The sequence below is a fragment of the Tiliqua scincoides genome, chromosome 11, assembly GCF_035046505.1.
Source record: "Tiliqua scincoides isolate rTilSci1 chromosome 11, rTilSci1.hap2, whole genome shotgun sequence".
Lineage (NCBI taxonomy): Eukaryota > Metazoa > Chordata > Lepidosauria > Squamata > Scincidae > Tiliqua > Tiliqua scincoides.
The window spans coordinates 2,461,414-2,488,018 of NC_089831.1; the positions used below are offsets into that span (position 1 = coordinate 2,461,414).

At 43.5% G+C, this 26,605-nt stretch overlaps 1 protein-coding gene across 1 annotated transcript in view; it reads right to left on the bottom strand.

Annotated features, from left to right (window-relative positions):
* Positions 1-26,605, bottom strand: part of SLC23A2 (solute carrier family 23 member 2) — an 84,560-nt gene that overhangs the window by 12,674 nt on the left and 45,281 nt on the right. Inside the window, exons 5-12 of the mRNA XM_066639427.1 lie at positions 22,823-22,980; positions 16,897-16,985; positions 11,612-11,682; positions 10,222-10,403; positions 6,907-7,027; positions 5,229-5,385; positions 3,811-3,958; positions 3,112-3,217 (exon numbers count right to left, since the gene is read on the bottom strand). Coding sequence (XP_066495524.1) covers positions 3,112-3,217; positions 3,811-3,958; positions 5,229-5,385; positions 6,907-7,027; positions 10,222-10,403; positions 11,612-11,682; positions 16,897-16,985; positions 22,823-22,980 — 1,032 coding nt within the window. The remainder of the gene's footprint in view (positions 1-3,111; positions 3,218-3,810; positions 3,959-5,228; positions 5,386-6,906; positions 7,028-10,221; positions 10,404-11,611; positions 11,683-16,896; positions 16,986-22,822; positions 22,981-26,605) is intronic.

Below are 26,605 nucleotides of genomic sequence, written 5' to 3' on the forward strand. Positions count from 1 at the left end.
GGGGTGTCATGACACCCCAGCCAGGGAAGCTCTGTAGCTGCCCCTTAAAGGGGGGGGCACAGCGATGGCTGCAACGTGATCAGGACGACTGCACTGCTGCTGGGGAGGGAAGGGTTTTTTATCACTTAGTTGGGGTTTTGAATACTTACTATGGCTCTCTGGGTCTGGGGAGCCTGCAACCCCTTCTGCAGACCGCCTAGCAACTTCAAAGAACTGTTAAGAAGAAAAAAAACCACTTCCTGTTTTTGTTGTGAAACCACATGGTTTTCCCCCCCTTTTAACAGGACTTTGAAGCTGCCAGGAGGACCTCAAAGGGGGTAGCAGACTTCCCAGACACTCCGGAGAGCCAATGATTCTAAACCCTTCCCTTCCCAGCCACAGCAAGATCACCCTAATTACATTGCTGCCTATCCCAGCCTGCCCATGAAAAGGCTCACAGGTTCCCAAACTCTCTGAGTCTGGGAATCTATGCCTTAAAGCAGGGGTGTCCAAAGTTTTTGGCAGGAGGGCCACATCGTCTCTCTGACACTGTGTCAGGGGCCAGGGGGGAGGAGAATTAATTTACATTTAAAATTTGAATAAATTTACATAAGTTTACATAAATGAATATATTAAATATGAACTTATATGAATGAATAAAGGTTTTGCAACAGTTCAAGGCCTATAAAAGGCCTGGCACAAAGCAAGGCTGGCTTTTCCTTTGCTGCCGCTACTGCATCACAGACGTGAAACAACAAGCAGTGGAGGGAGCCCTCATCCCACAGCTCACATGAAAGGTCAAAAGTCGCTCTCACGCTGAGAGCAGTTGCGTCAGGTCAGTGTGGGCTCCAACAAATCTCCGGAAGGCCAGAGGCTCATTGGAGACTGGGGGCTCCCTGAGGACCGCATTGAGAGGCCTCGAGGACTGCAAGTGGCCCCAGGGCCGGGGTTTGGCATCCCTGCCTTAAAGGATAATTGCATCAAAAAGCAAAGGCAGGCTCAACTAGTGAAAACAGCACTGAAGATAATGCATTGAAAACCATCGTCCTGAAACTGCTTATTTCAATTTCATTTGCTAGGATGAAAAAGACAACTGATAGGACCATATTAGCCTTTTGCTTAAAAGCTTGTTTTATTTGTGACTGGAGGTCTGGCTCAGCAGCATCTTCAGCTAAAAAACAGGTCTAGTCTCCAGATATTTGCATAAACAATCTGGAAACAACTAGTCTCCAGATATTTGCATAAACCAGCAGAGCAAACTGAATATCACCAAGAAGAAAAAGGTGTGCAGTATATTATTCAGTTCGTGCACGCACACACACAGAGAGGTTGAAAAGCAATGCACTAAGACAGACATTTCTGGCTTGGGATTGCAGTTCATCAAATGCAAGTGAATCAAATGCACTGCCCAACACAAGGAACCTGGACCACAAGAGCTGCCAAGAGGCTCTTAAAGTGCAAATAAAATGTCAGTATCAATACTGGTTTATACTTTAATCTGCTCTCTTCTCTGCCTGCCAATGATTCTTGATCAATAAAAGACAAAGCCCTGAAACATTTTTCTATTTGAACTGACTTTAGTGGCCAGAATGAGGCCAGGACGGAGCTGGGTTTTCAAGTTTGCTGCATTCTGTATGATCTTAGAAATTTTTTGTCTCTTGCTTTAAGTGTGCTGTGGCTGCTTTCCAGGTCTGGTCCTTCGGGATTATGAAAAGCACAAGCCCAGATATAGGGTATATTTGAATGCTCCCTCATTCAATGTAAAATTGAGGGATAGAAATAGGAGCTACTGGTTTGATGCAGGTTTCTTTTTTGCCTGGTTTATCATGGTAGGGATTCATATATTTTTTCTTGAAATGATCACAGGATACACCCAGGCATTTACACACTAAGGGCCCAACCCTACCCAATTTTCCAGTGCCAGCGCTGCTGTGCCTATAGGGTATGCACTACTTCCTGCACTGGGGATGCAGTCACAGAGGCCTCCTTAAGGTATGGGAACATTTGTTCCCTTACCCTGGGGCTACATTGTGGTTGCACCGATGCTGGAAAGTTGGATAGGATTGGGCTGTAAGTCCACTACTTAAATACTGGTTAGGGTTCCGGGGGTCTGTGCTAAAGTCAAAATGTACTTAAGTCAAAACATTTGGTTCTTGCTGGTCCAGATCTATCATATCACAAGAGTGGCAGACCCACTTTCTCTCAACACAGGTCTATCCAAATGCTCATAAAATTGACAGGGGAGAGGTACAACTTTACACTGAAAGTGCTGTGGGTCCTCTGCCCAGCTTGCCCCTCAAATCTCTAGCTAGCTTGTAACCCAATCATTTCTTCGGGACTCCAATATTAAAAGTGAGCCTGGCTGTGAGGAGAAAGAAACCAACCACATTTAAAGACACAAGTCTGTCACCATCACATACACAGGAAGTGGTCTGGTACTGAGTTGGGTCCTTGGTCCATCTAGCAACACGGACCGGCAGTTGCTCTTCAGGGGCTCAGGCACTGACTGGCAGCAGCTCTCCAGGGTTTCAGAGAGAGAAGAGCCTGCCACCGCCCTACTTGAAGATGCAGCAAAGGACTGAACCTGGGACTTTCCACATGCAAAGCAGGCACTCTTCCACTGAACTACAGCCCCCTCCCTCAAAGCACAGCCTGGCCATTCAGACATTGGATGTTTCAAGAAAAGGTTGCTTCTACCACTTAACTCGAGACAACTTATGTCACACTGATAGGACCGCCCCTCTGAATTGGAATAAGCTTCCCATTTCCAACTGAAAGTTGACAGTGGAGAGTGGAACAATCATAACTCACAACTCGGCTTGGAACCAATTAAGCAACTCACCCTTGGACTGAGTGTTAATGCAAACACAAAGTGCTACTAACCTGCATTAAGTGGGCAAGCTACAAGCTCAATGCTCAGCTTTAAATGAAACATAGGATTTACTGAAGGATGGGTCATAGATCCTTGTACTCTCTGAACAACTTCAACCTGGCTCTGCTCTTGACCAAGCTCCTTCTCCATTAGGGATGCACTGGAAAAACTCCCAAAGGCTTATGCCCTCTGTGACTAGTTCAGATGACACCAAATCCCATTAAGAGAGCAGCACTGGCTTGCTTGAGTAGACCCAGTACCTTTGTAATCCCCAAGACTCCAATGTTGGGGCTAGAAGAGGTGGATCCGTTCCCAGTGCCAAACACTCCATCCACAACACAGGAAAGGCCTTCTATGAAAATGCCTCTGTAGTGGAAAGAAATGTGTTGTAATGAAGCAAGGTAACAAGGCAGAAAGCCAAACAGGCAAATACAGTCATTTTCAGGTGGTTGGACAGGACTGATGGCAGCTGTGGTTCTAGCTGGGCATCTGACTGACGAAACAAAAATTGTTCAGCTGACCAAATACTTCTATTTTTCATAATTCATAATACAGGAATATTCAGAATCAAAGTGATAATTTAAAAAAAAATTACCTTGATTAGGTTAAAATTACCTAATCAAGGTAAGTAGCCACACTCACACATGTGCAGGAGAATGATCCAGTTAAACACCCATTAGGGACACCCTCGTCATGCCCCCCTCCCCAAACTTTGTTTCCTCTGAAACTCTCATCTACATTCATTTCCTGGCTCTCGCTCTCACTGTCAACTGACTCAGAAGCACTGGTCCAGCTGCAGACATATAAAGCAGTGGCTCTTCAGGACTAACTCACAAATAGGCCTAATATGATCATAAAACGTGTGCAGTTGTGCTCAAGTCTGATACAAAGTGGTGCCCATTTGCAGGGGTCCAAAGTAATGTGAGAGAACAAAGAACAGACAAGCACAGGAGACTCACCTGTTTATTGCATGGATCGGTGGCGGAGGAGCGCAAGACAGCCTTGCACAGGCATAATAATCACCAATTGATTCAATGATGCTTGCAACCACAGCACTGAGCATTCCAATTACACCAGCAGCAGAAATGGTTGGCAATCCCCACTGAACTGTAAACAAACAAACCCCTGAAATATCTCTTGTTCTATTTTTAAACAGCTTTTCAGGCAGAAAGTGATCTCTCCAATCAAAGATAGCCAAAAGTTTTGAGCACAGCATTTGAAAATCACTGATAAACTCTTCCAGGTCTGCGGATCAATTTCTAGGGCAACTGTCTGTGGTAAAGAATTATCTGTTACTGGAGGAATGTTGTTGGGTGGAGGAAGAAGGGCAGACAGACTATAGACAGTTTCCCTAGAAACAGAACCTGGAAGTCACTTGGAAGTAACATCACAAGAAGTGAAGACCACAGAGATCAGTGAGCAGAAAAACATTGAAAACTGCTGTTCTAGACAGTGGCGCTGGAAGTGTTCTTTGCCACACAGACCTGATCCTTCATATGTGAGGAGGATCCAACATGGATCACTAAGTCAGGGGCTCCTGCAAACCAACACAGTCTCATACAAAAATACAGAATGCATGTGTACATTGTATGTACAAAATATAATCTGAAACCTCTTATAAAATGGATAATTTTTCTACCACATCCGATTAAAAATCTGTAAGGAGTACTAGGGACCCAATCAGTGGCTTTGCAGATCTGGCCAATTATACAACAGCTCTGAGAAAAGGTTAAGGCTGGCATTAGCCTTTAAAATTCAAGCAATAAATAATCAGAAAGGAAGGATTTTATGACTTTGTAAGCCACTTTGGGTGCACTTGAGGGAGAAAAGCAGGACACAACATAAGTAAGTAAATAAATAAAACTGCATTAACAGTTCAACCAATGTAAGTCGAATGGGTTGGCTAGTACCCATCAGGCCATTGGTCTATCTAGTCCAGTATTGTCAACTCTGACTACAGCATATCTGCAGGATATCAGGAAGAGGCATTTTGCAGCCTTGATAGCTTTTAAAAGGTGATGTTGAGGACAAATCTGGGACCTTACACTTGCAAAGCATGTACTCCATTCCTGATGTTTTCCCAGTTGTTAAAAAGCTTGACATCTCCACATGAGATCAACTTAAACCTATAGACCTGAGCTTAAACTGAAGTGTGGCAGAAGTTGAGCTAAGGTCTCATTTCGTCTCCAGGAAGCCCTGAATAGCAACACAGAGCTTTACTTTGAACTCTCACCTGTACAGGTATGTGCTAATGAGGTAGTAACTTCTTTTTTATTTGGCATGCAGGAAGAAATGAACGTGAAGATGGTGCAAATGAATCAAAAAACAAAGCTCTGGAGAAGGGGGGAAAATTCTGAAGCTTGCCAAATATACTTACATGGATATGGAACCTTGAACCATGGAGCTACCAAGAGCACTCCTTGCCTAGCATCAGTCCGCGCATAGAATCCGTACTTTGTGCTATCAGGTGGAAAGACATCCGTCACGGTGAATATGAAGCACAGCAACCATGAGACGAGAATAGCTAAAATGATCTGCAGTACAGGATATAAAAAAACATGCTGAAATATTGTGGTGTCTCAATAGTGAATAAATATGACCACAAAGGGAGCTCATTATCAGTATTCCACAAAAAATTTCAACCTGAAAAAAATCAGAGATTTGGTGAACAGTTTCTTTTGTTAAATAAACCCATCTTTTAAAAAGATGCTTTAAAATTTTGGGAGGATCTTTCAAACAAATTTCAAATGCTGGGAACGTGGCCAAACACGCAATTAAGGGATTGCCATTGATCCGTTCAAATATGAAGTCCGCGTACTGTGCATACTGATCAGCTCACAGAGAGAGATCAATGGCTCCTAAAGGCCAACTAGAGGATAGAGAGAGAAAGATATAGAGCCAGTGTGTGGTGCTCCTAAGGTAGGAGATTCCCAATACAGACTGTGGGTTGAAGAGGGGAAACAGTCATTGACACCAAAGGTTCATCTCATTCAACATACTCATCACAATGGTAGCCAGGCAGGTGCTCCAGGAAACCTCACACACAAGATGTCAAGATGGTGGCCATCAGGTTTGTTCCCAGTGCCTGGTAATCAGAGGCAAACTGTTGCTGAATGTGGTGGTCCTCCAACTCACAAAGTTTTCATGACAGCCTACAATCTGGAGGTCGCACTTAGTTAGAAGGGGTATTTGTCATTCTGAGGCCCAAAGACCGAACTTGCTGGTGCATTTTTGTCATGGGGTGTGTGGTGGAGGGGCAGCCACTGGGGCCTTCTAAAGGCATAGACACATGTGTTTCCTTACCACAAGACTGCATTCTGGCTACACCAGAGCTAGAAAGTTGGAGAGGATTGGGCCATAAATGATATACATGTCCTGGTATACAGGTATACAGTCCTGGCCACGTTTCACAGCAATGAATTCCAGAATTTTGTTTGACTCAAATATACTTCCCTACCATTCTTTGTTTTGAGAATTAATAGCTTCTCTATCAAACTCTCCAAATTGTTCATAAAAATTTTTTTTACAGTACTTTCCCTACAAAATGGAATCCAATGTCTTTCTTGGTAGAGAAAACACTCTCAGCTTACTGACTGACTGCCTCTTTCTCCAGCTTTTTGAGCTGGGGAGCAGAACTGTTTACAGTAGGCAAGATGTGGATACACAACAGATTTGTATAATGACGTTGTGATACTGGTTATTGCTGCTTCCATTTCATTTCCTAACAATTTTAAAAATGGAATTGGCTTTGTCTGACCCAGATGGCAAAAGGCTCACCTCAGATTTTTTTTTTCCAAAAAAAGGTATACAGCCTAAAAAGATTCAGAAAGATGAAACTATGAAACAGGAAAAAAAAAACTGTTCACCCTGAATGTTCACCTCTGCCTTAGTCTTCAGTATTGATTTTGTGATATGGCTATAAACAAATCAATTACAGCCTTTTTACAAATACAGAGGGGGGGAAAAACACATACAAAGGTTCCATTTAGATAATGATGAGCAGAACAAAGAATACAAGTGCAACTAAAAGCTGAGTGGAGAAAAAAATTACTTACAGGAAACATTTTAAAAAGCTGTAACCGGTATGCAGTCCATCCTTTTTTGGATTTGTAAATTGGCAAAGGGAATTTGACATTCCGGGCATACTGAGAAAATAAAAGCACTAGGAAAATAGTCCTGGGATGGGGTGAGCGGAGGGAGAAAGAGAGATAGGTAAATGTTAGCAAGCAGAAATGTCTGAAATTCCTAGTGGTTACTCCTATACTTAATATTGGAAATTCAACACTACAATAGCAGGACTATAGTCAAGTCAGTTCTGCAAAAGGAAAGAACTGTTATCTTTAGAGCCAGGGAGAATAAGAAATTCATCTTTTTATGAAACACTATTTCATGTTGCCCAGGTTAGGACAGACAAAAGAAAATATTTCTTTACTCAGCATGTGGTCGGTCTGTGGAACTCCTTGCCACAGGATGTGGTGCTGGCGTCTAGCCTAGACGCCTTTAAAAGGGGATTGGGCAAGTTTCCGGAGGAAAAATCCATTACGGGGTACAAGCCATGATGTGTATGCGCAACCTCCTGATTTTAGAAATGGGTTATGTCAGAATGCCAGATGCAAGGGAGGGCACCAGGATGAGGTCTCTTGTTATCTGGTGTGCTCCCTGGGGCATTTGGTGGGCCGCTGTGAGATACAGGAAGCTGGACTAGATGGGCCTATGGCCTGATCCAGTGGGGCTGTTCTTATGTTCTTATGTTCATGTGGCCTTCGGTCTTGCTAGCTACTGAAGTGGGGTGTGGGGGACTGCTGAATTGTCTGCTGCGTTTTTCACTTATCTGATTTTTTTTTGCAAGCCACCTGAGCCTTTGAAAGGCAACAAGAATGGTTTTTAATGAAGTTGGACCAATATACTTCTTTGTATGCACAGCTATCTCAAGCTGTGTAAAAACAAAAACAAAAACAAACCCTGTGGTCCACAGCTGAACTAGGAAGGGGACAGATCCACCTGGTCTGTACTAGTAGAGATCTGAAATTGCTCTTCGCCCTGTACTCACTTTTTTCCTGGCACAGTGATCGTGGGATTCAAGGCAACTGCCCCATGAACCTCCCTGACCTTGAGCTTGCTTAAACAGGCAATCCTATTTCAGAGGTTAATGAGTCAAGCCCAGGATCATGTAAGCAAATCCCTGGGTCCACAAATCAGTGCATCCTATGCCATTACACACATTAAGCGTTTGTGCTGGAACAAGATCTTTAGGCTGAACGCCAAACAGCTCTGAGAAACCCTAATGCGCTCCCAACAACACCGCCATGGTATCCTAAATAAACTTCCTTGAAATTCTAGGAGGCTCGGTCATATTCCCGTTTATCAAAGAACGAGGTTGATAATCCAAACGAAACAAAGTTTTGGTTTAAGAAATAAAAATCAGACCTTTTGTCCAAAGGAAATAAATCAGAACTTTTGTTCTCCTTCAAGCTACAGGCACAAAGGTTTGTTCACTGCACTGTATCATCTGATGCCCTGACCTTCTGTTAAGTACGAGTGAGTAAAAAGAAAACTTTCCTTGTCTGAAAGGAACTTTCTCAACCACTTTCAATAGTTTTACATTTTCTTTATTCGAAAATGTTTGATCTAGTGCAGGGGTGTCCAAAGTTTTTGGCAGGAGGGCCACTTCATCTCTCTGACACTGTGTCAGGGGCAGAGGAAGAGAAGAATTAATTTACATTTAAAATTTGAATAAATTTATATAAGTTTACATAAATGAATACATTAAAGATGAACTTATATGAATGAATGAAGGTCTTGCAACAGCTCAAGGCCTATAAAAGGCCTTGCACAAAGCAAGGCTGGCCTTCCCTTTGCCACCGCTACTGCATCACAGACATGAAACAACAAGCAGTGGAGGGAGCTCTCATCCCACAGCTCAGGTGAGAGGTCAAACAGTCGCCCTCACGCTGAGAGCAGTTGCATTGGGCCAGTGCGGGCTCCAACAAATCTCCGGAAAGCCAGAGGTTCATTGGAGACTGGGGGTTCCCTGAGGGCCGCATTGAGAGGCCTCGAGGGCCACATGTGGCCCCAGGGCCGGGGTTTGGGCACCCCTGATCTAGTGCCTTTTGATTTTGACGCAAAAAAAGTAGGTGGGGAGGGGTTTTGCCAAAAAAGACAGAGAAAATCCAGGTCTTTCACACATAAACTTGAGAAAGACTTTGTTGTATGATCCCAACCAACCTGGGATCATACAGTAAATGTTATGGCATAACAGGCCTGTATATCCAGACTTGATGACGTGACACTGACACTGAGGCCATCAAAGTCCTTATATTACCCTCACTTTGAAGTTATGGTGAGAAAGTCACTAGTGCCAAAGACACCGGGCCATGCTTCCTTAACCCGTCCAGCCACAGTGACTAATTTTGGCAGAATGAGGACTGATGTGCATACCTGAACATGGATATTGATGCACTGCATTAAATAGGAAACGCATATCCTGATCCACATTCTGCTGCAACTAGACTGCAACTGGATTGGGGTGTGGGAGTGCCTCTCCAGTCTTTCCAGTTTTGCCAATTTTGCACCCTTTTGGAACAGAATGTGAAAAATTGCTGTGGGGCATCAAATAGTCCTCAGGGCAGACCTGAAAGGGTTTCACAAACAGGCTGTAACTCCACAAAATGATACGCCTCTTCCAAAAAATACAACCAAATGCAACCAATTCACCTGCCGTTACTCCAGACTGCTAAGTTAGGTCCTGTGTCGCAACATTAACCATGGAACTGCCTTGAATAAACTGAAAAGTCCTAGCAATGCTGGTACATGATGATATACGATTGATCAACTTCAAATAAGTAGTGCTGCCTGATCTACACATTCATTCTGCTTCCTTGGATTCTGGCAATAGCATTTTGGCTTCTGAATGGAATTCTGCCAATGAGAAGCACTGTTCTCTGCTCAGCCTAGGGCAGTCTTGGACAGGCTAGTGAGGCTAACCAGGTGGGTTGGCTAACCAGGTGGGTTGGCAACAGGTTTCCCTGGGTTCCTGGACAGAAATCTCAAGAGCAGCACAAAAAATTACTATGAGTTTAAATTGTGTGTGTGTGTGCACGGTATATCAAACATCAGCAAAGTTTATCTCCATAGCGTTGACAGAGAAGTCTTTGCCCAAGACTGCTTAACTGGAAGAAGGCAGGTTATGCCCCTCTCTCCTGATTGTTACAATATTGACTATCATTGGGCATGTTGTCATGAACTGCAGTGAACAACACTGGAAGTTTTACGTGATCAGGTGAGTAAGTTATAACTACACAATGCAAAAGGTGAAGATTGAATGAGCAAGCAGGAGAGATCTCCACCCCGAAAGAACCAAGCATACTTACAGCATGGCTATGCCCCAGTGTTTGCCTGCTCTCTCTCCTGCAGCCTGGAATCCAGAGAGACCAATGAGAGCCACAGTTGGTGTGATAGTCAACGGCCCGATGTATTTCAGGAGCGCGCCTGGGAGGCCCAGGAACCCAATTACAACTTCTATCAAAGACGACATGATAATAGCACCTTGAATCTGAGTACACAGAGAAAAACAAATCGCACAGTTAGATTTCTTTATAAAGACTTTTGCACATTGAGGGGTTTCTTTTGGTAGTGGTCATAACTACAAGTCAAATAATTCACTGCCTAGGCAGAACTTGGTAATGGCAGGTGTTATTCAACCCAGTGCTTAAGCAGTAAGTTCTCTAGGCTAAAGAATATCTGTAAAGGTCAGAGGTACATTCTTACCAACAGCTCAACAGAAAGGTTACCAACTTTATCAACTCACTGCTTAGGCACACTGCTTAGACTATCACACACAACAGTTGTGTGGTTGTGTCAGTAGCACATCACACTGTCATACAGGTAGACCTGGGTTCCAAGCTAACCTTTAAAGCTCTCAGATCGGACCGGCAAGGGCTGATGGCGCCACGGAGGTGATGCTCTTAGCTCCTAGGGGCAGAGTGTATGATGCATTGGGTCACTTGCGCTCTTTAGAAGCTGGCACAGAGCAGCGCAGTGGTCTCAGGAGACTGCCAGCCCCCCCTTGGCTGCAGGCCTCTTGGCGGGATGGAGCTATGGTTTGAAGATGGGGAAGAGAGAGGGGACGTTTTAAGTTGAGGAACAACTGGCAGCCCAAAGCAATGGGATGGGAGAAAGTTTCCATGACAACATGTGAACAGGAGCCTAGGATGTTTTCTTCCTGAGGCAAGACAACTGCCCTGAGATGCTCAAGGATACAGGACATTTGGATCTAAAGACCAAGTGTTAGAGGGGAAGGAGAAGCTGAGCAGCAAGAGAGAGGCAAACATTGTGGGGAGAAATAACTGCTTTTCCCTGGCTCTCAGAAACAAAGCCATAGTAAGACAAAGCCCTGATTATTCTCCTTGCAAAGCAGTTGACTGCATTTCTGAGTAAGGAGATCTAGTGGGGCGATAGCAGCCGATTAGTTGTTTGCCTATTACTGGCCCAGCACCAACTGCACATGTTGCAAGATGCAGAAAGCCAACTGTATTTTCTCACCAGCACTGTTGTGCAATTTACTGGGTTGGGGGGAGGCTTTACAGCCACAAATGAACATACAGGAAAAGTAAACACCTGCATGAAGTGAATGTGCAGAAAAAGCCACATGCAAAGGGGCAGCAAGGAAACAGGGCAACTGTTTTCCCAGTTCAGAGGCAGCCAGACTTCTGGATGAGTCTAAAGGGAAGCTGCTACGGTGAACACGCTGGAGTGAGTTACCTCTCGTATCCTGGGATACCAGATATGTTCCGTGTGTAGCAGCTCTGTGGTTCCATTTGTCACCGGTATAGCTTTGAAAGGCAAAACACAAACACTTGTCATCATGGCAAACAAAAATGTCAACAAAGAGAAGAATGCCATGCCTCTTCTAACATTTCAGGGTCTGTGCCCTTGCATCTACCTTCTGCATACCTCAGGCAGGGGACCAAAAGGAGACTGGAGTCCAAAATCATTAGAGAAGACATGCCACCTAAAGTCTCGCCAACCTGACCAACCTTTCTGGAAAGTCACACCCGGAGCTGGGGATGAACAACTCAGGAACAGATAATACCTTCATGTCTTGCTTGCAAGAGATCAAAGGCACCTGGCCAGTAGATGATAAAAGGCTGGCATAGACCATTTTTATGTTCATATGAACTGCTCCTAAAAGACAGCAGTTTAGCCCAGGAGTGCCCAAACTCCAGCCCAGGGCCATTTGTGGCCCTCAGGGACCCCCAATCTGGCCCGCAGGAAACCCCCAGTCTTCAATGAGCCTCTGGCCCTCTGAAGACTTACTGGAGCCCACACCGGCCCTACACAACTGCTCTCAGCGTGAGGGCGACTGTTTGACCTCTTGCATAAGCTGCAGGCTGAGGGCTCCCTCCACTGTTTGCTGTTTCACATCTGTGAAGCAGTAGTGACAGCAAAGGAAAGACTGGCTTTGCTCTGTGTAAGGCCTTTTATAGGCCTTGAGCTATTGACAAATCTTCATTCATTCATGTAAGTTCTATCTCCAATATATTAATTTATGTAAATTTATGTAAATTTTAAATGTAAATTAATTCTTTTCTCTTCGAACCCTGACACAGAGAGATAATGTGACCCTCCTGTCAAAAAGTTTGGAAACCCCTGGTTCACCCCACTTGTTTGGCTGCCCTGTTCTTAGCAGGCAAGGTCTACTACTCATACTCTTCTTCTTCTGGACAACCAACTAAAGCAGGGGTGTCAAACTCATACCAAGGGCCGAATGGCATTCATGATGCCTGCTGAGGGCCAGAAGTGATGTCGTTAGGCAGGAAGTGATGTCATTAACCTGCAGACCTGGCCACAGTAACCCATGCCCTAGTAACATGTAGATTAGATTATTGCAAGGCACTCTACGTGGGGCTGCCTTCTGGACGTGAAGACGGTCCGGAAATTACAACTAGTACAGAACGCGGCTGCTCGTGTGGTTGCTGGGGCATGTCGGTTTGACTCTGTCGAGCCATTGCTTCGGCGACTACACTGGCTGCCGGTTCTGTTCCGGGCCCAATTCAAGGTGCTAGCTTTGACTTTTAAAGCCCTTTACGGCTCAGGCCTGGGGCATTTGAGGGACCGCCTCCTTCCTTACAATCCTGCCCGTACTCTTAGATCATCTGGGGGGGGGCCCTTTTGACTGTGCCCCCACCAAGAGATGTGAGAGGGGCGGCGGCCAGGAAGAGGGCCTTCTCGGTGGTGGCCCCTGAACTTTGAAATACTCTCCCCTTAGAATTGAGAACTGCTCCCTCTTTGCTAATATTTCAGCATGGACTGAAGACCTTTTTATTTCAAAAAGCTTTTAACTGTTGACAGGCTGGCTGGCCTTCTTTCTCCTTTTATATTAGAATCCACGGGGTTTTTTTTTAGATTTTTAATTATTTGAAAATTGTTTTAATTATTATTTTTAATTGTTAATTTTGTATTTTTTAATTGTTGTAGGCCACCTTGTGTGCCCATGGGGCAAAAAGGCAGGATATAAATCAATAAAATAATAATAATATTAAATAACTCATAACCAAAAATTAGCACTTTTTTCTCACTTAGGAATTCATTAACTTCAAATGACAGAAGAGAAAATACGCAAATCTTGATCATATTTCAAGATATGGGAGAGCCCAATTTTCGTGGGGGCTGCCCTTTTAGCAGTAACACCTCAGCATTGCTCAGCAGCTGAGAGCCTGACGGCCGGATAAAAAGCTTCCATGGGCCACATCCAGCTCTGGGCCTTATGTTTGACACCCCTGTTCTAAAGATTCTCCTTTTCATTTTGTCCCCCTCTAAGCTCATCACAGTTTTCCCTCTCATGCTTGTACGAAAATGTATTTCTGTTCATGCAATGGGCTGTATTCACTGTACCCAAGAAACATTCTTCGAGGGTTGACCATGAATGCCACATGACATTCCAAGCCCGTGACCCCAACTGATACAAGGAGACACAGCTCTAATCAACAGCGTGTGGGGATGATTTCATGGCACCAATAATGCGACTTCTGCACTTTAAGTCCCCAAATTTGTCACCAATTAATTTGGCTGGCTAGACTTCAACAGCAGCTCCTGACTGATGTCTTGAGAAAGCTGCAAGAGGTCAAGGAAGACAGAACAAGGGATCTTTTCACATGCTCTATATTTATGATTGCTGTGCAATTTCCACATCTTTGGCCATGTAAAAACGCAATCATTCCAATCTACAGGCGATTCGACCTAAACTACAGCAGTTCACACACAACACCATCACTCAATGTGAGCAATGCCCAGGAAGGCCTGACCTCTATGCAAAATGAACAAAAACAGATTCTGTACCCAGAAAGCATAAATCATGCCATTCTAATTATACAAAGAAACTTAGGTTCATGTATTTGAAAGTGGTGCAGCCTTACTTTAAGATCAAGATTCTTCTAGAATTGTGAAGCCTTCAAACTTTTTATTGCAATTTATTTAGGAAAGAGGGTTTGGAGCACTGTGGAGCACCTGGAACTTTGGCTGAAAAAACCACTACCCCGCATCTCCTGACTATGCATGAAATTAGCAGCCAGCCAAGGCAGGCCAACCTGGGACATACATTTCACACCCATTCCATACTTCTGAAACAGAAACTTATTCATTATGCCAATCTCAAACATGGGATTATGGGGATTGGCATTCTCTTTCAAGCTTAAATCCCCACCTGTTTCCCAAAGGGCTACTGTATGGATGATGAGGTAAGAACTCTAAAGCACTCTGCACACAAAAAGCCACAACCTCAAGAACAACTTCAACACAATCTCCTTTGATATATGTTTTGATTTTCCTGGGAACTTTACAGGTTTTGACTCCAAGGATACTTCAAAGCAACTGACAGCCAAGGCATCTTGAGTTATCCAAGTTTGAATGCTCTAGGTCAAGACATTTACCTACTGTACTTCCTACCAGATCAGATCATATTTAAGCAACAACAATAACAAAAAAATAACCCAAGAAATCACAAAATAACCCCTTCCCAGCTTCAAACTTGGAGTTCTCTCAACCATTCCATAAAATTATTTTCAAACATTTTTGCTGCTACTAAACTAAGGGGAAAACACACAGCACACTTTTAGAAAAGGCTAGCACTGAACACACAGACCCTCCTGCTGCTCTAGTTCCTGAAAAATAGCTGTGCTTATTGTAAAAGTACAGCTAGTCTTGAAAGAGACTTTAATGCAGGTCTTCAGTAAAAGTTCTGAGCCAGCCAGTCAGCCAACTGCTTCCAAAGACACTTTGCCTTTAAAAAACAAAAAACTTGTTTGCCCTGTTAACCAAACATAACCAATGTCAAAGGGCAACAGAGAGAACAAACATACATACATTCATGCTGCATCAAGTACACAACTTAAACCCCTGCAGATATATTCAAAGACGTTAGGGCTGGAAAGTGACACTAGACCAGGGCTTTTCAACCAGTGGTACCAGTAATACTATAGGGCAGGTGGTACTTGGCTGGTTCAACTGCCATGGTGACAACATGGCACTACCTGGCCTAGCCTGACCCCACCAGAAGGGGAGAAGATTGGGGCAGTGGTACATTAGTGGGCAAAATGTGGCATGTAACTGCTGGCCCTTCAAATGAGGCATGATGTGGGGAAGGAGAGTGCAGAGCAGAACACCAACTGCAGGGCCAGCGACCCACCCCTGTGCACAGTTGTTGCCTGCTGGCAAGCGTGGTACTTGTGAAGGAGACTGAAAAGCCTTGCACTACACTAGATGCCTCTCTCACCTTGCAAATCTTTGTATAAACAATGCGGGGGGTGGGGGACTTGGAAGTTATTCACCTCCCCTTCTGAGCATGCTGAGTTGAAGGTGTTGAACGACGCAAAAGAATTCAGCAGTGGCCAAGTTTGTTCATGGGCCCCAAAACGTAGTCTGCCAATCATACGGACTTGCAGAATGATACAAAAAACAGGAAAGCAAAGGAATTGGCAAACAGCCTCCATATACCTTGTGGCTGGAAGCAGCACAAGGACTGTCAAATGCATTTCGACTATACTCCACATCACTGGTCGAAAAGCACTTGGCAAGGCTCATATAATAAATTACTATTTCCAAGCAGCCTGAGGCAAGTGCTCCTCTACTCTTGCATCTGCTAGAGCAGTGATTTTCAACCAGTGTGCTGTGAAAGATCCACATGTGTGCTGTGAAAGTTTGGAGCACAGTGGTTGAAAATCGCTAAAAACTCCTCCAGATTCTGCAGCTCTGTTTCTAGGGCAACTGTCTGTAGTAAAGAACTGTCAAGTGATGACAAACTTATGACACTTCTGTCAAAGGTGACAGGCCACTGCATTTTCGGTGACGTGCCAGCATTCACCAAAGGGTTTGTTTTACTCATATTTCATTTTTGTAATTATGTCAAATAATACGTAGTACTGCACATGATTGGACTGTTTAAAAAAATTAATGAATATGTAAAGAATTGTTTCTTTTTTGTTTGTTGAGTGTGTGCGTTTGTGTGTATGTTTGAGAGAGAGACAGAGACGCCACCAGAGTGGAGTTAGGCATTTTCCGAATTTTTGACACTCTGCTGGCAGAGCTGACAGAGGAAAAGGGCAGACAATTTATTGCCACCAACAGATGCCCTGGAAACAGAGCCACAGAACTCGGAAGAGCCTTCCAGGAGCTGGAAGTGGCATCACAAGAAGCAAAGACCAGAGAGGTCAGTGTGGCATAAGAAGAAAAAGGTTGAAAATCACTGCTACAGGACCACCCAGGCCCCCAAAGGGGGCTGGCAGGCATTGCCAAGTCCTCTGAGGAGGCCCAGTGTTAAAGGAATTTCTGGCTCTGTAAGGAATTTCTGACTTCAGTAAGTGTTCTAGGAATCCTCTTCAAATCCATGAGGGCAGGCTAAGGAATGTGCCACTGGATTCCAGGTAAGCAAAAATTCAGCAGCACAACTTGCTTTAAAATAACATTATTTCATACTACAATCTCATGTTAAAACAACTTTCATCCCTTTGAACTTTCACTCTGCTCTCATCAATGAAGAGGAGTTTGCTTACCTGTGTTATTGCATTTCCACTTGTCCAAGGATAGAATAGCTCTGGCTGGAGCCAAGAATGCAAAAGCGCTAGCTTGAAACAAGGGTAACCTGAGGGAAGCAGAATCAAAAGGAAAAGGAAATGGGTTACCTTTGTGTGACAGCATCATAGATTGACCTGAAATTTCCTATGAATATCAAGAAGAGGATCTTCTTGCACAAGTTAAAATTGGCTGCACCAGACTACAAGAAATGTTGACATGCACCCCAGGAGTTGACTTTCTAACCTATAGACCAGTGGTTCTCAAACTTACTCCCTCAGTAAGTTCTTGTGGGGGAGGGGCTAGGGCAGTGACGCGATCCCCAGGATCGTGTCGCTAAGGGGGGCGCCTTGCACTTACTTTTTACAATGTAGGGCTGCAGCAGGCTGCAGGAGGTGCAGGGAGCCCTGTGCAGCGTGTCGGGGAGCGCTGCACAGGGCTCCCCGCACCTCCTGCAGCCTGCTGCAGCCCTACATTGTAAAAGGTAAGTGCAAAGCACCCCTCTCGCCCCTCTTAGCGATGTGAACCTGGGGATCATGTTGCTGCCTCCCACACCTTAAAGGGACAGGGTAAGTGTTACACGAACTGGTGGGTTGCAACCCACCAGTTTGAGAACCACTGCTATAGACAATAACTTGATGGCTTTGAACAGGCCATTATCACAGCTTCAGTTCTTCATCAGTTCCTCAACAGGATTTTGGCAACCATGAATGAAACAGGCATGACATTACTTTTAATAATTCCCTCCTCAGAGAAAATTAACCTGGCCAGTGCAACTCAGTACTGGACTGCAGGAAGGCACTCTGTAACTTGTTAGGTACCCAAAGAAGTCCACTGATCCAAAGTGCCACACCAGACTATTTTCCAGGATGGGACAGTCATATTTGAACTGAACCGGCTACCAATTTGCATCCAGTCTACATTCAAGGTACTGGTTCTCACCTTCCGAGTCCCAACAGCTTAGGAAGTGGGTACCTTATGGATCACCTTCTTTTATAAGCGACTTCCACAAACATTCTAGTTAATCTTTAAGAAACGCTCAAGGTACCTGAGCCAACAGGGCATTTTTGGTTATGGAGCCAACACTCTGGAATACCCTCCCTAGAGAGGTCCATATGGCGCAGCCACTACACGCCCTCTGGCAACTAGTGAAGACCTGGCTCTTTAAAGAGTGGGGAATTTGAAAGAATCTATTTCAATTGTAGAGCATTTTGTCGCATCAGAGGCCACCACCTTACCACATCCTATCACTACCTTAGAATTGATTAAGAGCTTCTTCTAATGTATTGCATCCAAAAGCCAGACCCCTTCAATGAGAAATCAGAGAAAGGCACTCTCAGCAGCTTCCCGACCAATATGCACACTCATGTATTAAAAGCATTTCACTTTGAGAGGTTACTTTATTCCGTTCATTTTATTAGTTATCCAAGGGTACAATCCTAACCCACTTTCCAGCACCACATAAGAGCAATGCAGCTCCAAGGTAAGGGAACAAACATTCCCTTAATTTGAGGAGGTCTCTGTGAGTGCCTCCCAACTGCAGGATACAGCACATGTCCCAATGGCACAGCTATGCCAGTGCTGAAAAGTTGGTTAGGATTTGGGCCTAAATAATGTTCCTACCTGACCAAGCCTTTAAGATGTGGCAGGTTAAACTTGCTATGTTTTTTTTAAACTCTAACCATGGTGGCCTGCATTGTACTCAGGCCTCCATGTAACTGTTGACACAACATACTAATGTTTGTGAGGTGCAAATGTATGTGTATTGTCTGCCATGATGATAGGAAATCACCATGCAATTTATATACAGGTTCAACCTTGTTATACACTGAATTTTTTATACACGAATTTGACTCAACAAGAATGAGAAGGAATGTGCTGATCCCTGGAGAAGGGGGAAAATGCACCCCTTTAAAATGCTTTTCTTAGGTTGTAGAGATTTTTATCTCAACAAGATGAGAAGGGCCCTTTAAATGAAAGGAAAACAGTCCTTTACAATAGTTAGAGAGAGGGCAGCCAACTGACAACCCATCAATCAATCTTTCTCCAAGTGACCCCCTCCCTTCCCCCAGAACACAAAGAAGGATAATCCTTTCTATGGGTCTGGAGAGAGACTGTTGGATTGAGGTCTTAATGACTCTGTCTTAACATCACAAAGGTCAGCAAGGCTATTTTTAAATTACCTGAGCAAAGGCACTTTGTTTTTTAAATTGATTTGCTATAGTGTGATTTTTGCCATCCACCTGAGTTCTGGGACTGGAACCCACACGAATAATGAGACTCAACCTGTACACTTTATAAACATGTTTGTCCAGGAGGCATACTGTAAAACCAGCTTCTGAACAATGACCCACACCCTCCCCTAATTGAACACAAACGGACATTGAAATGGCCATTAGTAAAGACAGCACAAATGGTACAAACATACAGGAAAACTACATGGTATCCAGTCTCCAACACAGAAAGCATCTGAACCTTATTCTTGGCATGAGCAGAAAGGTGCACTGAGTGGATGACTCAAAATTGTGGGTGCTTTTTGGCCACCGTGTTGTGCCCGAAGCAAAGCTGCTACCTCTCCTCTCCTGCCCATACACATTCATCTACCCTTTCAACAGTCCCCTAATTAAGTACATGCAATTAAAAACATTCTTCAAAAATGACATCACCAAGTGCTTAAGAACAGCAATTTCAACATTTTTCTTCTCGTGGTGCACTGCCTTCTATGGTCTTCACCTCTTGTGACATCACTCTCTGCTTCCAGCAGACTCTGTCTGTAGTCACCAATTGTCTGTCCCTCTGTCTGTCCAGTGGAAGCAGAGGGACAAGAACCACAGAACCTAGTTTTTCCGTGATTTTCAACTGTTGTACTCCAAACACCTGTGGCACAAATGTGACAACAATGTGCTATGACACACCTGTTGAAAAACACTGGTTTAGAGTTACTGTTCAGATGGATGTTTTCTCTGCGTGTGCATGAGGGCAGAGGAGAAGGTGAGCCTGCTCATTCTTAGTAAGCCCCTAAATTCAGCTTCGCTTAAGACAGGAACTTTTTTGAATGATTGGGGCTGACTCTCCCCCCCCCCCCCGGAACCTTGTACAACTGCACTTCTACTGCTAGCAAATACTGGTTTCTTTTTAAAGGAAGCCTTAGCAACTGTAGGCTTAATTGCATTTCTTCCTTCCCTATGAACCCAGTCACAATCACCTCTCAAAAAAAAAACCAAAAAAAACCCCCCAAAACTTTTAACAGCCCAATCCTAACTTGTGCTGGAAACAGACAGACTGGTGTGCCTGTGCTGTATCCAGTGCAAGTTTGCAGCCAAAAGCAGCACAGCTCAAGGCAAGGGGAATCGCTTCCCCTTACCCCGTGACGTGCTGCAGCAGCCCCAATGGGTCTACTCAAATCTGAACTATCTCAGGAGATGGCACAGAGCTGAGCAGAACAGAGAAGCCAGAGGTTGTTCCATTCTGCCCGGGAATGAGGGTCAGGATCCGGCATAACCGCTGGGTCCTGGCCCTGCCTCCCACTCCCCACCTGCCTGCCCCTGGGAACACCCGCTGCCCACCCTTCTCCTGCTCTGGAACGCCTCTCTCCTGCCTCCTCCCTGCCCCCCCAGGCTCCTGCACCAGCTGAGCTTGGTCGGCACAACTCACCCGTCCTCTATGGCCCATGGTGGTGAGGGGAGGTGTCTGTGCACCAGCCTAACTCCCTTCAGAGTGGCACAAAAGTGCTTTATGACACTTTTGCAACACTCTTGGGCTGGCGTAAGGGACTTGCGTTGGCCCAAGTGAGGGCTAGGATTGCGCCCTAAATTGACTCACAGCTTATTGTATTATTTGCCAAAAACCAACATCACACAGGAGCACCTTGATGTGCATATGCATCTGTAACTGAATAAAAATTTGATGCCAATTTGTTATTTAAATAGGTGTTCATGTGAGGCATTCCAAAACAGGACACACTTTACAATGATTCAAAAGCTGGAAAAAAAAAATCTTGACATGGCAACACAGCAAATTTCAACACAGATGTGTGCACCCAACTATTTGTTTATGCTCTGATACCAAGTTCATCTATTTAGCCAAAGTAATAATTAACATTTCAGCATTCATTTCAAGCAATTGGAATTCTGATTATAGCAGCTTACATAGACATACTGTACAAGATCAGTCAGAATTCAAATTACAGTTACTTCAAAGAGCTGATGTAATTTGGAATAGTTTCAGGAATGAGCTTAACCTTCCAAATTATGAGACTTCTCATCTAAACCCTTAACAGACTTATGGATTAGGACATACTTGTGTAAACAACTTGGATTTGCAGAATCAGAATGGAGACGATAATCAGAACTGTACTAGGTAATCGGCTGAACTCAGCAATGAAGTATTTCTGTACCACCGGAATTTGATCTTTCAAATACAGTACAGTTTGGTTTAAAGAAAAAGGGAGTGGAAAAGAGAACTTCACTATAGCCTGGTGCAGATGTGACAATTCAGAAGACAGAAATGTGGAATCTTGCACACACTATCCCTTCTCTTCCCAGTTTGTCTTAATCATGATTAGTGTCACACAGGCAACGCCACCATGGTCCAAGCTACACCAGTCTGCAAATGTTAGTTATCACGCATGATACCAACACACACGATACCAACACACATGATATACTACCTTTGAACTCAAAATAATTGTTTTCAAGATTTGGTTCACTTTAAATTACAGGGCAGGGCAGTTCACAAAAAGAAAAGAATAAAAAAAGATTCCCTTAGCAAATTTGCAAGCAGCAGCAAACACTCTCTTTTTCAGCTAACTAACTATACAACTACAAGACAAGAAAAAAAAAGCATCTTTTTCCAACAGTGGCAGAAAGACAATGCTACTTAAAATTTCTTAGCATTGATTCTTAGCATTGATTCTTAAGGACAGACCAAAACAAACTAGGTAGAAACCTTTATTTTCCAAATATTTAAGTACAGGTTGAGCCTCATTATTGTTGCAGGTTCTGTTGGATGGCAAAAAAAAATGAACTATAGCAAATCAATTTAAAAAACAAAGTTTCTTTGCTCCAGTGATTTAAAAACAGCTTTGCTGACCTTTATGATGTTAAGATAGAGTCATTAAGAGGACAATCCAACAATCAGTCTCTCTCAAAGTGCTTAGAAAGGCTTCACCCCTCCCTTCACCAATGCAAAGTATCTTTCAGTGCTCAGGGAAGGACTGATGAATTGTCAGCCAACTGCCCTCTCTCTCTCTCTCTCTCTCTCATTAAGGAGGCTATTGTTAAAGGACTGTTCAGTTTTTTAAACTGATTTTAAAGGGGTGCATTTTTCCCCTTCTCCAGGGCACATTCCTTCTCATTTGCAGGGGCCATTTGTGTTGAGTCAAATCCGTGTATTAAAAATACGTGTATAAATAGGCTGGACCTGTACTATATATTAAAATTCATCTTGGGCTTTGATAGTAATGTTGAAACATAATTCAACAATTCATAATTCATAATTCCCTTCTACCACAAAAGGTGTTTTTGTGCACAAAGAGAGAGACTAGCATAAAACACTGTGTTCCATCCACGAGCCCATGCTTAAAAATAGCTACTTGCCAAGTTTCCTATGGTGAGTAAAAATTTCCAAACTGGTCAGAGAGGCTTTTATAAACAAGGAAGAACCCGGTCACAGTATGACCCCTTTTCGGGTAGATGAAGTTCACCTCTGGTTTTCTCCCCCCACCTGGAATGGCTCTGGAGGGAGGGGCTGCTTGCACACCCTACAAAACTTAGTGCTTTGTAGTAGGAGCTATCCTACTGGCTTGACCATGTTTATTCAGACAGTTCTGTTACTTTCGTGGTCTATTTTTGAGAATCTGTACCTTTAAACAGTTAATACATCATCAATTATTATCCTCAAACTCACCTGCATCCAAAAGTTGTTTGTAACAAAGTTGTGATTCCCACACAGAAGAATATGGTCCCAATCAGCTGACTGGTAGCCCATTGGTCAAAGCCCACACACATGGCATCTGCTAGCAAGAAGGGTACTGCTATGGTGCCACTGAAGCAGGTCAGGTAGTGCTGTAAACAAAGATTTGTAACATTTCTATTCAATATATGTTATTGCTTTCAATTTGTGCCGTTGCTAGTAGTCATTCTGCTCCAAATCCCATTTTCCTAGTGCATACATTTTCCCATTTTTAACACACTCAATTGATCAAATTAAAATACTTCAGAGAGACCATCAATTACATTCCATTTATGGATAACAAACAGTTCTCATATTTTGCACCTAAATCCTAAAATCCTTTATAAAGAAAATGGCATTTAACTAATAATGATAAAAAGTATATGGTAGGGCAAATTCCTGATAACACACACCAGAGGAAAGCCAATAACTGATTTTACTCAGCTTCGATTCAAAGAATATGTTTTAAAGTAGAGGTTTTAGCGCTGCATACACAAAAGTGATCTAGGAAGTCAGAATCAGAACTTGCAAAGGAACTCAGAATAAAAGTACATAGACGTTTAATGGCTTATACATCAAGACCAGTGCTACTCAAACTAGCTGTAGCTCACTGGAGAGTAATAGAACCAGAAGGGAGCCATGGAATCCTCACGAAAAATCCGCCACCCTATATAATGTATAGGACTGTAGCCCTAATGGGGAGCCACGACTAACGGCTCAGGAGAAGCCACCAGTCGAAAAAGTTGGGGAACCATTGTACTAAGACAATAACCACAATCTGTGCAATATGTTAGTAACTACAGCCCTCACAGAAGCACCTCACCCTTAACCGAAGCAATAACATCGAACTTCACTTTGACAGATTCCTGTTAAAGACTAGGCAAATATCAATATACAGTTAGTATATTGGACAAGCAATAATAGTTACTGTGGTTAATGTATTCTATTCTGCAATGTGGATGTGTCAAACATGGTGGAGGGGCCATGGCTCAGTGAGCACACACAAATTTTGCATGTCAAGAGGTTCTACGTTGAAATGCTGACATCTTCAGTCAAAACGTCTCCAAGAACAAAGTGGGGAAAGACCCTTGCCTGAGACCTACAACTGCAGCCAGTTAGAGCAGTCCATGCTGGGTTAGATGGACCAACGTTGTGAGTTATTATATAATGGGCAGGAGGTCTGGTCTAGAGGGTAGAGCCTCCGTCTGCCTGAAGATAACATCCACAAGGTCGCCAGTTCGAGGCCACCGGCACCGTGCGACCTTGAAGCAGCTGACAAGCTGAAGCCGAGCTATTCCATCTGCTCTGAGCGTGGGAGGATGGAGGCCAGAATGTGAAGCCAGATCGGAATGGAACACCTGAATGTAGTGGTTCTTGAAAGAAAGAACCTTATTTCAAATTGTAAAAATCCCTATTTAATAAGGGATTTAAATAAAGCCTGCCTATATAAACCGCCTTGAATAAAGTCTTGAATAAAGACCAAGAAAGGCAGTATATAAATACCTGTTGTTGTTATTATTATTATTATTATTAATAAGGCAGCTCCTTACATTCATAAAGGCTTGGAGCAGCTCTAAATCTAGATAAATAATTTGGATAGATGTTCTTATTAAATTGAAAGCATAATTACAAGCAAAGGAATCCATAGCCCCAAGGCACTTCCTGATGCAGCTTGGAAGGCTCATACAGCAATCTTCTCAACAGCGCAGGTCAAAGATATTTTGCCTCTTAAGGAATAAAATCTAAACAGCAATGCGCACATGCACACACTCTCTCTCTCTCTCCACTCTTCCTTCCACAACGGAGGAGCACCTGAAACATCCCCTGCAGAAACCTCACCAACATCAATCAATCAATCAATCAATCAATCAATCAATCAATCAATCCTTTATTGGCATTAACCAGTGTTATTCAAACTGTGTGGCGCAGCTCTTTAGGGAGGCACCATGAACTCAAAGGGGAGGCGTGGGATGTCCTCTCGCAGCGATACAGTCACAGCCCTGGGTAGAATATGAGCCCATCTTCTGTCCGTCGTCTGCGTTTTATTTTTTTAAACAGAAGAAACGGGAGTTGCTCAGCTGCGAGAGTGGCTGCCGCCCCCCCGCCCTCTTCTCCCTCCACTCCGAGGCTGCAGCCTTCTGTGTTCGCCGCATGTTGTTTCCAAAGCTCTTCAACCCCCATCTGGTAAGTACCAAGCATGTTCATTTTGCAGTCCTTGTCCTTGCTGACCTGACCATCAGAAAGAAACCCTCCTTGAACCTTGTCTAATCCCCCCTTTCGATCCCCCCTTTCGAAACCTTCCCACTTTCCTCCCCCTCCCCAAATAAAATGCTTTCTATTTTACCAGTCACCAGGGGTCTTAAAGTTGTTTCCATGCAGTTGGCAAAGGGGGGGGGGGAGAGAGAGAAACACACACTTTACTTGGCCAGGAGCAGAAAACGGGTACTATTTTTAAAGTGATTTATTAATCTTGTTGTTTGACTGAAGAGGAGAGGCTGTATTTTTAAAGTGATGAATCTTGCTATTTGAAGGGAATACTTATCAGCCATTGATGAAGTGATTGCCAGCCCAATCCTATCCACACTTTCCTGGGAATAAGCCACAAGACTCTAATGGGACTTACTTCTGAGTAGACATGCATAGGCTTGAGCTGTGCGGCTCCTAGTATAGGAGACAAATCAGCTTCCTAACCAAACTCTTATCAGCTCTGATATATTTTCATGGTCTATTTTTGTTTTCCCCACCAGCTGCTGGAAAAATTTAATTTCATTAAATTAATAAAGCATTCAATCCTATCCAAGGAGAATGGGAGAAATGACTAGTTGGATTGGGGTCCACAGGGGTGCGTGCGCGTAATGTTGGTCAGACTGGTTGTTCACAAAGTTCATTTGATAAAACATTTCTATTGGTATGCTTACAAAGTTTAAAAAAATGAGTCCTCCTGGACCAGACAAAATCTACCTACTCCAACATCCTGTCTCCAACAGTGATCAGCAGCTGATCATTTATAAAGCATGTGTATTGCTGTGTATTAATAATATATTTTTAAGATCTGCATTTAACTAATGATATGATTAATATAATTACTATTAATATAGGTAATATATATTTAATATTATATTATAATAAAAATAATATTATAATATTATATTTAATATAGTTAATATTTCTGGCCACTTCCTGTTTAATGATGTCATTTCCAGCCCTCAGGAACATGATGGGGAGTCATGGCCAACAGCCACGGAGGTAAAGGGTGCCACTGGCCAGAAAAGTGAGTACCACTGGCATTAACAATAAAACCAGGGTGTAGAACTGAAAAATATCCATGTAGATTAGACTCAACTTCTTGAAACCTCACCAACATGGAAACTTCTCAAGAGCACAGAAATTCATGACCGTGGAGCCTGTTCAGGAAAATCCCCCATAAATGGTGCCCATGTATCAAATGTGTTCATCCTTGTTGTGCTTAACGGGGCTCCAATCTGCTGCTCCATAATTGTTTCTCAGACATCTTATTATGGTTACAAAATTGGCAGATCCATATCATCCACTGACAGGACAATGGTGCAGAAGAATATGGATTATATAACTGTTATACCAAAATCATGGCACCCAATAATAGGGCAGGGTAAGCTTTGGGGACTGAGGTGCCCTTATAAACCACGCAGAAAATTGCCTATACTGTATAAGCAGCAGGTACAAATACTTCCCTGCTTCCAAAAGGTTCAAGAGCTCTTC